Genomic DNA, 13776 nt, shown 5'->3' with positions numbered 1-13776 from the left:
GACAAATTTAGAAGGGTACTGCAAATCAGGTAGAATAGGGATGCTGAATGATTCAAACAAAAAACCAAATCTCACGGAGAAATTTTCCTTCTCTCCAGTGGAAAACAATATTTGAAAATTTGGAAATATTATTTTTTCCACATTCTAAAGCTAATTAGAATAGCCTGCTGCCTCAGAAAAACATTTCATAAAGGTACTGAGGTAATATTACCCCTACAGAGATCAAGAATAATGAATCCAAGGCCCTCTGGCTGTCCCTACGTCATTGTTTACTTTGTGACTTTTTTTTCTTTGAAAAGCGGGGGCGTAAGATGGGGGAGAATGGGAGAAAATCAGTTTAAACTGTAGTCAAATAGCTTTAGTTGAGTTGCGGTGTTTTTTTCTTATGGACCTGTAGCACTTGTTGGTAAGAGCACAATGAAATTAACTGATAATCTGAATAAAGGCAACAGGCACCTGCAGCCTCTCAATCACTTAGCAAATATTTCCGACAAGAAAGGGCCAGATTCTGCGATCTGGCCGAACAAGCGGGTGTCCCCATTCAACAAGGAGAGTCTCTCTAGGTAAGCTGTAAATCTCGGGGGAAGCTGGAACCTTTCCCAGAGATCTGAGCTAGGAGCGGTCTCAGGTTTTTAGACAAATCTCTCCTCCTACCACACGTGACCGAATGGTATTCAGCCACCGAGAGAGACACCTCACCGCACCAACCGCGGGATACAAAGGCTCGACGCCGCCGCCGCCGCATCCCTGGGAGGATCGCCTAGCCTCCCGCGCTCAACGCCTGCGGAGCCTGCGCAGGGCGCCGCCGCGAGGCGCGCCGCTCCCGGGCCCACAGGGCGGTGCCGCGCAGCGCGGGGAGCGGGAGCGGGGAGCGCGCGCCGCCTGCCTTGCGCGCCTGCCCGCCCAGCGCTTCGGGAGCAGGGCCGCCGCGCCGCACGCAGCCCGGCCGCGCCGCAGCCGCCGGGCCCTAGTCCGTCGCAGGGAGCTCCGCAGCGACGTGGACCAGGGTGAGGAGGCCGAGGGCCCACAGCCCCCGGGCAGGCCCGAGGCCGGGCCAGCCCATCCCTGCCCAGGCCTGGGCCTTCCCCTCTCCTAGCCCCTACCCCTCCCTACGCCTTCCCGGGACTCGCGCGGGCGGCGGGGCGCCGTGAGCTGCACTTACACCACGGCTCTGGAGATCATCCAGGACACCATCTTCCCGGGGTCTTGCACCCCAGCTAGGGGGCGGGTGGGCGCCGAGCGTGGCGGACCAGGCCGCCAACGGCAGGCCGCGCGCTCGCCGGCTCCTCGCGCTCCCCGGGGCCGCGCTGGCGCCCTCGGGAGCCGGGCCGGGTGTATGCGCGCAGCGGCCGGAGCTGCGCGGCGGTCGGTCCCCCCTCCCGTCCCCGCCCGTCCCCGCCCGCGGCCGAGCCGCCGCCGAGCCAGCCGGCCCCGCCCCTGCACTCCGCTGATAGGCGGCGGCGGCAGCGGCGGCGCGTCGGTCGTGCCCGGGTCTGGGCGGTGGTGCTCCGGGGGCCGGGCGGTCGGGACCCCGGCCGGCGCCGAAAAGCCTCGCGGCCCAGACTCCTGAGCTCCAACCTCCACCTCCCTACTCGTTACATCTCTGGGACGCCCACCTGGCGTACAGGGGCCGAGGGAGTGGCCGGGGGCTGAGGCAGGGGACTTGCGGGTAGGGGTTGTCATCATATTTGGGAAAAAAATAGCAGGAACTCTGTGTCCGGTAGACTCCTCTGGACCTGGCCCTAGATTCTAGGGAGGCAAGATTTTGAGATGTGTTTAGCCACATCGGGTGTCCTCAGTATTCACTGAAGCCCAGCGCCCTGGGCATCCTCAAGAGTACGGCATTTTAAGGAAACGTCGGGAGGATCTTTGCACAGGCCTCGGTGTGTGCCAGGAGTCGCGTGGTGCGTGGTGCAATGCAGGGAGGGGCAGAGGAGGATGGCATTGGATTTCATGTTTGCAGCGGTGGGTGTATTGATACCAGTGTTCTAGGCCTTTCACAGCACCTTTCCCATCACAACATCTGCAAGGCCTGTTTTACAAACACATCTGAGCCTGCCAAATACTCAGAGTGAAAACTGGGCTTAGGATTCCTGCCTTGCCCTGCTATTTACATTTGTCTTTTTTCACGGGAGGTTGGGTTACTGCTTACTTACACCTTGAGGTTCTTGTAGATAGCATAATTTCAAGAGATAGAATATAAAAACAGCTTTTGGTGGCGGTACCAAATTGAGAAAATGATCTTCAGGTTTAGTCTTGTCTTTTTTTCCCCCTCCATTTAAGAAGATGGTGAAAGGTAATTCTAATATTCAGATGGTATGAAGAATAAAGGATGAAATGTGGGCTTCAAGCCTTTAATTAAAGTCCAAGAAAATAGCTTATTCTTTGACCATGTTGTAATTTATTCTTTTTGTTCCTCAGTTTCCCCATAGTAAAAACAGACAAATTATACTGTAGCCTGCCTCTTGCCTTTCAGAGTGACATGAGGCACTGCTAAATAACATGTTTAGGAAGTTCTCCAAATTGCTTAGAAGAAGATGGGGGACATATATAAGATCCTGACTTCCTTTAAGTTCCAAGGTTCAATAAACTTAGTAGTATTTTGATTATTTAAGAAGTGAGCTCAGAAGCTGCTTTCAACTTTTAGGTTAAGTTCTTTTTCTTATTTACTCATTAAGAATATATATTTTAGTTTCAGTGATCTCATTAATGAAAACTTGTATTTGTTTGGAACCTTTTATTTTTGGCTGTTATTTCAAGCATTCTTTGGGGATCAGGTGTGTCACATAAGCACCAGTTTTCTGGAAAACTCTCTTGCCCAATAAAACTCAAACTCATTTGAATAGCATTTAAATCCATCCGTGAACAGGTCCTGAAATGTTTTTAAAACTTGGAATTTTACTGCCTTCCCAACCCCTTTGGACCCCTACCCTTTCCCTAGTTCTCTTTTGGGAACCAAATTATATTTACATGCCCAGTACCTTTGCCTAGATTTCATTTTTTCTTTAATGATTTACTCTCTATTCTCTACCTATTAGAATTCTTGTTTTTCAGTGTCCTATGCCATGAGGATGTTCTTGATTTTCCCCAGTGAGAATTATTCATAATTTTTCCTAGGCCCCTATGATTTATTAGGTGAATTTCTATTTAATGCCTGTTTCATTCTGCTTTATATTATGGCTATGTTTTACTGATGTCTAATCTACTGGATCGTAAAATGTTTGAGGATAGATATTGTATATTAGATATTTTTTTGTGTTTTCCAAGTCTCTAGGGTAATTGCCCAATGAAAGTTGGAAAGGTTTGAAAAGTTTGTTAGTACAGTTACTCTCTTAATTATTGAAGCTTTATGAAATTTCAGCCTCATACCATAGAGGTCTCTTAAAGATGTCTTTTTTGCATTCTTGGTTTGGCGGTCATCATTCTGAATATTATTTTACTGCATTGTAATATATGCCTTCAGGGGTTGCTGAGATGTGTAGGACTGTTGGCAGCTCTCTGAAATGTCCCTAGGCTGCTGTGTGTTAAATTTCGTTTTGTATGCTTATTGTATCTTCAGCCTCCTTCACATGTCACTTTTTGCTGCTCTCAATCTGGAACAGCCTCCTTTATATATCTCAACATGCCATGTGTTGGAAACCACCTGCCCTGTGTTAAGCACATGTTGTTGAGTCAACCTGTATAACCCAAAAAGCATAGGTTTATCCCCACTTGATAACATTGGAAACTGAGGGTTAGAGTACTCAGTGCCAATCACCACGTAGCTCATAGGTGGTAGAACTGGAACTCTAATCCATGCTTCCTGAGTGTTCTTCACATTATACTGTGATAGTTGAGTTGTGTCTAAGGAAGTGGGTCTAAATGGGAGGTGCCCTCTTGGAGGAAGTTGGGAGGCAAATTTTTTGTTGTTGGAATGACTGGGACTAACCACTAGTATTTAATGGGTGGGGACTAGGGATGCTATACTTTTTGCAGTGCATGGGCTATCCTGAACAAAGACTGTTCCCAGTGTCCTGTGTGGTTTAGCAATATTCTGCCTGACATTTGTGTATGTAACATTCATAATTATCTGAATCTAGAAACTCCCTTTTACATAAAAACTCCTAGTTTTAACTGAGACAGTTTAACTTTGCAGTCTCTGTTTCCACGCGAAAATGTTGCGCGGAAAGGAAGATTTGTTTTGTTTACAACTTGACCAAGGGTTATTTACAGTTTTGGAAAATTGCATCACAAACAACTTTGTTGTCACGTTCACCTGCTAATTACTTTGGTATGTCCTCTAGTTCAGTTTTGTTTCAGGATTAACACTGAAATACTTATTATAAATTATTTTCATTTCCCTTTTACATTTTTATTTAGGGTATAAAGTTTTGTTTGAAGTAGTCTGTAGGGAGATTGTTATTCCTTTCATTTCAGGGTGATAATGCAGAAATTGGAAAATATTTTTGCAGGGGTAACATTTGAGTCTGATATGGTTGAGAATTCTTGGTCTAAATTAAGAGTAAATTAATCTGATGAGGAGTCTCTTATGGACAGTGCCCAGATTTAGTAGTAGGTGTTTCTCATCTCTATATTGGGCCGAATCTTGGATGGTAGAGATCTAGTAGGTGGCCATTAATTAAGTGCTTTATGGTGTGAGGCAAGGCTTTAGAGACTTGGGAGCAAAGGAAATACATTACCTCCGACCTAGAAGCTTTTAAAGTGTTGCCTCATTTAGCATACTTGAGACATTTCTTGTATAGAAAATATAAAATTCTTTCTTTTTTAAAAAAAAATTTTTTTTTAACGTTTATTTATTTTTGAGACAGAGAGAGACAGAGCATGAACGGGGGAGGGTCAGAGAGAGGGAGACACAGAATCTGAAACAGGCTCCAGGCTCTGAGCTGTCAGTACAGAGCCCGACATGGGGCTCGAACTCACAGACCGCGAGATCATGACCTGAGCCGAAGTCGGCCGCTTGACCGACTGAGCCACCCAGGCGCCCCTAAAATTATTTCTTTACATACTAAATTGTTTCTTTTATTTTTAACATATATCACTAGTATTCATTTGTTGTGCTGTGGAGTGCCTCCTTCATTGCACTCTGCAAAGACCCTTTGGGTTTTGAAATTTAACATGGTGGGAGGCAGTATATTTAGGTCAAAGGACTTTCTATGAGGAGACCCGTTTCTACTCTTGATAGTGTGATGTTTGGCAAGTCATCTGGGTTTTAAATGGGGTTGATAATGTTATGATCAAATGCAACGTGTTTTAAACCTTAAAACTAATTAGACTCTATTAAATAAAGAATTTCTTTCTCTTCAGCATTTTCACTTAGTGTTCCTAGGAGATGTGTAGAATGTGCATCTTCTACATGTTAAAGGAGTTCATTTATCAGGGGAAAAAAAAGAGTAAGAAAGTACATAGGAGAGCAGATAGTGAGAGCAGAATTACATGGTACAGAGATAGTATCTAATTTGTGTAATTATTAATGAGTATACCAATGAGACTAAATACTAGGTCACCTTCCCCTCTCTATTGGGGGAGTATTTTCACATGCTTGAGAATATTTTATTTGGAGGAAGGCTAAAATTACTAAATGAGTCTATGTTAATAGTAGTTTGAAAATAGGGTGAGGGAAAGGATCCTAAAGAGAATGACTTAAAAGATGAAACCTGTTCTTTTTCCATCTCCTGCTAGATGAATATTTCTTTTATCTTAGCCAGTCTGTTTTATAGTGTCATGGTGACAACAAAGGTCAAATTTGCCATCTGACACTGAAATGAAATTAAAAAAAAAAAAAGTAATATTGAAAATACAATCAGATTGCAGGGGAATAGAAAGATTCTGAAGAAGATGAAAGCAAAATATGTCTGTGATGGCTGGATCTGGGGAACTCACATAGTAAGGAATTGACCATACATGAAGTTCTTATACATTTGAAGTAGCTTTACTTACAACAGTTAGGGATTTATGTAGAAGAACTTTTTTCTCCCTTCAGGTCATTTGTTTGACCATGTTAAATGGCAGAGAAACACAAAGCTCAAGACTTTTGGAGCACTTTCACTATTCATTTAAAATAGGATAGATTAGGGGTGCCTGGCTGGTTCAGTTGGTTAAGTATCCGTCCAACTCTTGGTTTTTGCTCAGGTCATGATCTCATGGTTTGTGGGTTTGAGCCCCGTGTCAGGCTCTGTGCTGACAGCTCAGAGTTTGGAGCCTGCTTTGGATTCTGTGTCTCTCTCTCTCTGTCCCTCCCCTGCTTGTCTCTCTGTCTCTCTCTCAAAAATAAATAAATAAACATTAAAAAAAAAAGGGCAGATTAAATCATAGTTCCCAGTTTTATTTATTATTATTTTAATGTTTATTTTTGTGCTCTGTGAGACAGAGCACAAGTGGGGCGGGGGCAGAAAGAGAGGGAGACACAGAATCTGAAGCAGGCTCCAGGCTCTGAGCTGTCAGCACAGAGCCCACGCGGGGCTCAAACTCAACAGAACACAGATCATGACCTGAGCCGAAGTCCAATGCTCAACTGACTGAGGCACCCAGGTGCCCCTGGTTCGCAGTTTTAAATTCTAGGCAGACCTGTGATTTCAAGAATTGTTCAGGTGCATACAGGTGTTATGATATAATTTGCAGAAAGCTGATATATTTGATAATTCTACCATGCGTATTAAGCAGACCTTAAAAGTTTTTTTATTGATGTTTTTGAGTGATAGTTCAAGGCACATGGAATAAAATTCAAAAAGGCTAAACAATGAAGTTAGTCTTTTATCACCTGTCTCCAGCCATCTAGTTCCTTTCACAGGCTGTCTCTGTTGGTAGTGTTTTGTTTTGTTTTGTTTTGTTTTTGTTTTTTGCCAGAGCAAAGTCTAGAAACAGACTCAATTATATATAGGTAACTAGTCTAAAATAAAGGTGGAATTTTATATTAGATGGAACATGATACATTTAGTAAATGATTTTGTGACAGCCAGCCATTTAATAAAAACCAAAGAAAAAGTAATTTATGAAGAAAGAAATGTAAATGTGAAAACTAAAAGTACCATGAAAGTACAAAAAGAAAGCATGTGAAGGTAATAGGATCTTGATAGTGGAATCAGAAACCAAAAAGGCAAATTTCATAGACATGATTACATAAGAATTTAAAAATTCTTCTGCCTCTAAAAACAGTATAAATGGGATTTCAAGACAGATGACAAAATGGGAAAAAATATGTGTAAAACCAGACAAAGGGTTAATAGTCTTACTATACAATGCACTTAAAAAAATCCCACTAATTAAAAATGTATCTCAAAACTCAGAATCTCTGGTTTCCAGTCTAGCATGTAAGAAGTTGCTTAGGAGTTGCCTCTGTATTCTAACAAGTAAAAAGCTGAACAAATTCAAAAAATCAACTCTTCTTAGATTCTTCAGGGAAGTGAAGTCACAGAGTAAACTGCCGTCCCCAAATTGGAGCAACAAGTAGGCACAGAGAACCACAACTTACCAGACCAGAAACCTCTGCAGCAACCTTGGCCAGGGTAGGACCACCTAAACTGTAATTGATGAATCTGGAGGCATAGTGTGGACAACTCTGAGAGTTGAAAACTGCAGGAGAATCTAGTCACGGGAGACCCCCACACTTCGGTGAATTTTACCTTCAGGAGCTCTTACCAGGTGCTCACAGTTAATATTGGAGAAAAATACCCAGTGTTTCCAGCAGGAGGAGGGGAAAAGGAACTATTTCAACATTCACCAGAGAATTCTGCTTTTCTTAAGAAGACAGGCCCTCAAGAGAAACTATTTTATCAGAGCCTAACCTTAGTGGGGGAAGGCAATTCTCAACATCAGCCAGCTCTAGCCTTCCACCTGGGAGAAGGGAAAACACCAGTTGGAGCTCATTTAGCCATGTAGGGAGAGGGAAATGCGTTACTCCAGCTAGCCTGTCCCATCCCTGGGGAGTGAAAAGGTAGGGACTAAAAAGCATTGGTGAAGTTCATGGCCCAGAGCTACCAGCTCACTGAGAAACTGAGCCCTAATCATAGGACTGTAGGATGCCTCCCCCTAACAACCACATACCATACCACTACATTACTGAAGACCTGTTTACCAAACTTCTTTAGCCTAGTGCATCATGTCTGCCTTTCAACAAAAAAATACAAGGCATGCTAAAAGACAAAAAATACAGTTTGAAGAGACTGAGCAATTATGAGAACTAGAGTCAGATATGGAAGGAATGTTGGAATGACCAGACGAGGAATTTAAAAAAACAACTATGATTAATATGCTCGGGATTTTAATGGAAAAAGTAGACAACATGCAAGAATAAATGGATATTGTAAGCAGAGAGGTGGAAAATCTAAGACTAAAATATTAGGTCAAAAATACTGTAACAGAAACAAAGAATGTCTTTGATGGGCTCATTATTGGACTGGACACGGCCGAGGAAAGAATCTCTGAAGGATGTGACAATAGAACATTTCAAAATTGAAGAGTAAAGAGGAAAAAAAAAATGAGAAAAGCAGAACAGAACATGCAAAAACTGTGGACACCTACGAAAGCATACATTTAATGTGAATACTAGATGGAGACAAAAGGAAAGAGAAGCAATATTTGAGGCAAGAATGACTGAGAATTTCCTGTAATTGAAATCAGACAGACACTGGATCACAGAACCAGGAAGCTTAGAGAGTACCAAGCAGGATAAATGTCAAAAAAAAAAAAAACAAAACCCTCCTATGCCTAGGCAGAATATATTCAAACTTCAGAAAATCAACGTTAAAGAGAATAATCTTGAAAGAAGCCAGAGGAAAAAAACACCTTACCTATAGAAGAGCAAGGGTAAGGATCAAATTCTTTTAACCTTTCAACCTTGCAGAAAGTATGGAAGCAAAAAAGTTGAGTAGAATGTTTAAAATATTGAGGGAAAACCCCCACCAACCTTGAGTTCGGAACCTTGTGAAATTTCTTCAAAAGTGAAGGAGAAATACTTTCTCAAACAGAAATTAGCGGAATTTGTTACTAATAGCCCTGCCTTGCATGAAATGTTAAAAGAAGTCTTTAGAGAAAAGGAAATGGTACATATCAGAAGCTGATCTACATAAATAAAGGAAGAGCTTTGGAGAAAAAAATAAGTGAAGATAGAATAGAAACTTTTATTTATACTTAATTGATTTAATAGTTTTTGGTTCAAAATGATAGCAGTAGATTCAGTTTGTGTGTATGTGTGTGTGTGTGTATGCTTAATGTATGCTTATGTGTAAGTGAAATGAATGAAGGTGATGATATAAGGAATGGGAGAAAAGAATTAGGAATATTTTTATTCTAAGGTATTTGCGCTGTGAAGGAGTACAGTATTATTTGACAGTGGATTTAGGTTACTTGTAAATATATACAGGCCTACCTTAGAGGTATTGTAGGTTTGGTTCCAGACTGCTATAACAAAGCAAATATCAAAAAGTGATTTTTTTTGGGGCGCCTGGGTGGCGCAGTCGGTTAAGCGTCTGACTTCAGCCAGGTCACGATCTCGCGGTCCGGGAGTTCGAGCCCCGCGTCGGGCTCTGGGCTGATGGCTCAGAGCCTGGAGCCTGTTTCCGATTCTGTGTCTCCCTCTCTCTCTGCCCCTCCCCTGTTCATGCTCTGTCTCTCTCTATCCCAAAAATAAATAAACGTTGAAAAAAAAAAAAAAGTGATTTTTTAAAATTTCCTGGTGCATGTAATCATTGTGTTTAAACCATACTGTGGTCTATTAGTGTGCAGTACCATTATTCCTAAAAATATATACATACCTTAATTACAAACTACTTTATTGCTAAAAAATGTTACCATCTGAGCTTTCCATGAGTTGTAATCCGTGATCACCGTAACAAATATATTAACAGTGGAAGTATTTGAAATGTTAAGAGGATTACCAAAATGTGACACAGAGACTCAGAGTAAGTAAATGCTGTTGGAAAAATGGCACCCATAGACTGGCTCAAAATACAGTTGCTATGAAACTCTAATTTGCAAAAAACACAGTATCTGTGAAGTAAAGTAAAGCAAAGCACAATAAAACGGGATTTACCTGTATTGCAAAGTCTAGAGCAATCACTAAAGTTAAAAGAAAGTATCATTAGTAAGAGCGGAAATGGAATCATATAAAGTATTCAAATTCACAAAAGGCAAAAAACAGTATGGAAGTCAAAAGTGAGAACTAAGACAAGGGCAACAAGTAGAAAACAGTAACAAATATGGGGCGCCTGGGTGGCTCAGTCGGTTGGGCGGCCGACTACAGCTCAGGTCATGATCTTGCAGTCGGTGAGTTCGAGCCCCACATCAGGCTCTGTGCTGACAGCTCAGAGACAGCTTCCGATTCTGTGTCTCCCTCTCTCTCTGCCCCTTCCCTGCTTGCTCTGTGTCTCTCTCTCTCAAAAATAATAAACATTAAAAAAATTTTTTTTTAGAAACAGTAGCAAATATGTGTAGAAGTTCATCTATAACAATTTCCTCTAAATACATCATTTAAAAGACAGATTATTAGGGTGGATCAAAAACAAGACCCCAGTATATGTTGCCTACCAGAAACTCACTTTAAAAACACATGTAGGGGCGCCTGGGTGGCGCAGTCGGTTAAGCGTCCGACTTCAGCCAGGTCACGATCTCGCGTGTCCGTGAGTTCGAGCCCCGCGTCAGGCTCTGGGCTGATGGCTCGGAGCCTGGAGCCTGTTTCCGATTCTGTGTCTCCCTCTCTCTCTGCCCCTCCCCCATTCATGCTCTGTCTGTCTCTGTCCCAAAAATAAATAAAAAAAAACGTTGAAAAAAATTAAAAAAAAAAAAAAAAACACATGTAGATTGGGGTGCTTGGGTGGCTCAGTTTGTTTAGCATCTGACTTCAGCTCAGGTCATGATCTCACAGTTGGTGGGTTTGAGCCCTGCCTCAGGCTCTGTGCAACATCTCAGAGCTTGGAGCCTGCTTCGGCTTCTGTGTCTCCCTCTCTCTCTGCCCCTCTCCTGCTCACACTCTGTGTCTCTCTCAAGGATAAATAAACATTAAAAAATTTTTTGTAAAGAAAAAATGTGTGTAGATTAAAAGTAAAGGGATGGGGCGCCTGGGTGGCTCAGTCGGTTAAGCGTCCAACTTCAGCTCAGGTCACGATCTCACGGTTTGTGAGTTCAAGCCCCGCGTTGGGCTCTGTGCTGACAGCTCAGAGCCTAGAACCTGCTTCAGATTCTGTCTCCCTCTCTCTCTGCTCCTCCCTGGTCACTCTCTCTCTCTATTAAAAATAAATAAATGCATAAAAAAATAAAAGTAAAGGGATAGAGGAAGGTAACAGCATACTACCACTAATCAAAAGAAAGTGAGAATAGGTATATTAATTTCAGACAGAAATTGAGAATGAGGACAGTTACTAGGAATAAAAAGGGGCATTACATATGATAAAGTGGTCAGTACTCCAAAAAGATGTAACGATCCTTAATATGTATAAACCTAACAGAGTGTCAGAATATGTGAGGAAAACTGATAGAGCAGCAAGTATAAATAGATAAATCCACTATTATTGGAGACTTTAATACTTCTCTGTCAGAATTGGACAGATCCAGCAGGCAGAAAATCAGCAAAGACCTAGTTGAATCCAACAGAACTATCAATCAACTGGATGTAATTGACATCTATAGACTCCTTTATCCAATAGCAGCAAATTACATATTCTTCTCATGCTCACATGAACATTCATCAAGATGGACATCATTCTGGTTATAAAACACACCTTAACAAGCTTAAAAGAACAGATATACAATATCTGTTCTCAGACCACAATGAAATTAAACTAGAAGTTAATAACATGAATAGAATTGTAAAGTTCCCATATATCTGGAGATTAAAGAGCATAAAGTCTAAAAAACAGATGGGTCAAGGAAGAAATCTCAAGAGAAATTGAAAAATATTTTGAATTAAATGAAAATGAGTTTATAGTTTACCAACAAAAGCAGTGCTTAGAAGGAAATTTGTAGCATGGAATGAATACGTTAGAAAACAAGAAAGTTCTAAAATTAGCCATTTAAGCTTCCATTTTAGGAACGAGAAGAAGAACAAATTAAATCTCAAGTAAGCAGATGTGAAGAAACAGTAAGAACTAAAGCAGAAATCAGTTAAATTGAAAACAGGAAATAAGAGAAAATCAATAAACCCAAAAGCTGGTTCTTGGAAGAGATCAATAAAATCAATAAGTCTCTAGGCAGGCTAACTAAGAAAAAGAGGAGGACACACATTAGTGATCAGATGTGAAAGAGGGGACATCACCACAGATCCCATCAATATTACTATAATAACACAATTCTATGAAGAACCCTATGCCCACAGATTTGATATCCTAGGTGAAGTGAATCTACTGTTTTAAAGTCACAATCTGCCAAAACTCACACCAGAAGAAATAAAGTCTGAATCAACCTATATCTGTTTAAAATTTTGAATCAATTAATAACCTTTTAAAACAATGCATCAGGCCCAGACAGGTTCATTGGTGAAGTCTATCAAGCATTTAATACCAATAGTATTATCTGTACAGTCTCCCAGAAGATAGGAGAGAGAATAATTTCTATTTTGCATAGTCAGTATTTACCCTAATACTAAAACCAGACAAAGACATTATAAGGAAACTGCAGACCAGTATCTCTCATGAAATTGGGGGAAAAAAAACCTCAACAAAATATTAGCTAGTTAAATCCAACAATGTGTAAAAAGAATTATACATTACAACTAAGTGGAATTTATGTCAGGTATGCAAAGCTGGTTCGGCTTTTGAAAATCAGTTAGTGTAATCCATTATATCAGTAGGCTAAAGAAAAAAAATTACATGATCATAACAAAATCCAACACCCATTTGTGATTAAAAAACTCTGTAAAGTGGGAATGGAGGGGGGGAACTTTCTCAACTTGATAAAGAACATTTACAGAAAACCTGCAGCTAATAGTTAATGGTGAGAAACTAGAAGCTCTGAGGCACTATTGCTTTTCAACCTCATATTGGAAGTCAGAGCTAATGCAGTAAGGTTAGAAAAGGGAAAAAAACTATATGAATTGGGAGGGAAGAAATAAAACTTTGTTCTTGGTTTCGTTTCTACATGATCATTTATGCAGAACATCTGAAAGAATTGGCAAAAAAAATTCCCTGAGAATTGGCAAAAGAATTCCCTGATTATGAGGGATTATAGTAATGTTTTAGGATGTACTAAAGGTAATTGCTTTCATATAAATTTGAAATTGAAAGCTCAGTACCATTTACGTTAATACTTCCAACCCCAAATGAAATACTTAGGTATGAACCTAGCAAATTACATATGAAATCTGCAAGAGGAAAACTAAACTGTGAGTGAAGTCAAAGAACTAAATGAGAGATATTCCATGCTCATGGTTAGGAAGACTCAATATTGTCAGGATGTCAGTTCTTCCCAACTTGATCTGTAGATTCCATACAATCCATATCAAAATCTCAGCAGGTAATTTTGTGCATGTTGACAAACTGATCCTGAAGTTAATATATCATGGTGCCTGGGTGGCTCTGTCGGTTAAGCGTCTGACAATTGACAATTCAGCTCAGTTCATGATCTCACAGTGAGGTCGAGCCCCTACTTGGGATTCTCTCTTTGCCCCCTCCCCAGTTCACGCGCATGCATGCATTCCTTCTCTCTCAAAATAGATAAGCAAATTAAAAAAAAAAAAAAAAAGCTTATATGCCAAGTCAAAGCCCCTCAAAAGGCAACTCTGTTTTGAAGAAGGACAGTTATAGCACTGACACCTCACTTCAAGATGTACTGTGAAGCTATGTTAACGCG

The 13776-nt window shown here is 41.1% G+C and overlaps 2 protein-coding genes across 3 annotated transcripts in view; one reads left to right on the top strand and one right to left on the bottom strand.

The window, feature by feature from the left end:
- The window catches only part of REEP3 (receptor accessory protein 3), a 102383-nt gene extending 101044 nt beyond the window's left edge, over positions 1 to 1339 (bottom strand). For both annotated transcript variants that reach the window (XR_015241620.1, XM_086679816.1), the window contains exon 1: positions 1163 to 1339. Coding sequence is in view for 1 of the 2 variants with exons in the window: in XM_086679816.1 (XP_086535942.1) it covers positions 1163 to 1194 (32 nt within the window). In the remaining variant the exon portion in view is untranslated. The remainder of the gene's footprint in view (positions 1 to 1162) is intronic.
- On the top strand, positions 308 to 8802 carry LOC147575954 (uncharacterized). Its single transcript, XM_086679817.1, has 2 exons — positions 308 to 1007; positions 7387 to 8802. Exons 1-2 carry the CDS (start codon positions 668 to 670, stop codon positions 7401 to 7403), a joined length of 357 nt encoding a protein of 118 aa, XP_086535943.1. The 5' UTR covers positions 308 to 667; the 3' UTR covers positions 7404 to 8802.
- Positions 8803 to 13776: the final 4974 nt, after the last annotated feature.

The sequence above is a fragment of the Puma concolor genome, chromosome D2 (genome assembly GCF_028749965.1).
Source record: "Puma concolor isolate L17-30 chromosome D2, mPumCon1.1.hap2, whole genome shotgun sequence".
In the NCBI taxonomy this organism is placed as follows: Eukaryota; Metazoa; Chordata; class Mammalia; order Carnivora; family Felidae; genus Puma; species Puma concolor.
This window is presented reverse-complemented; position numbering and strand designations above follow the sequence as displayed.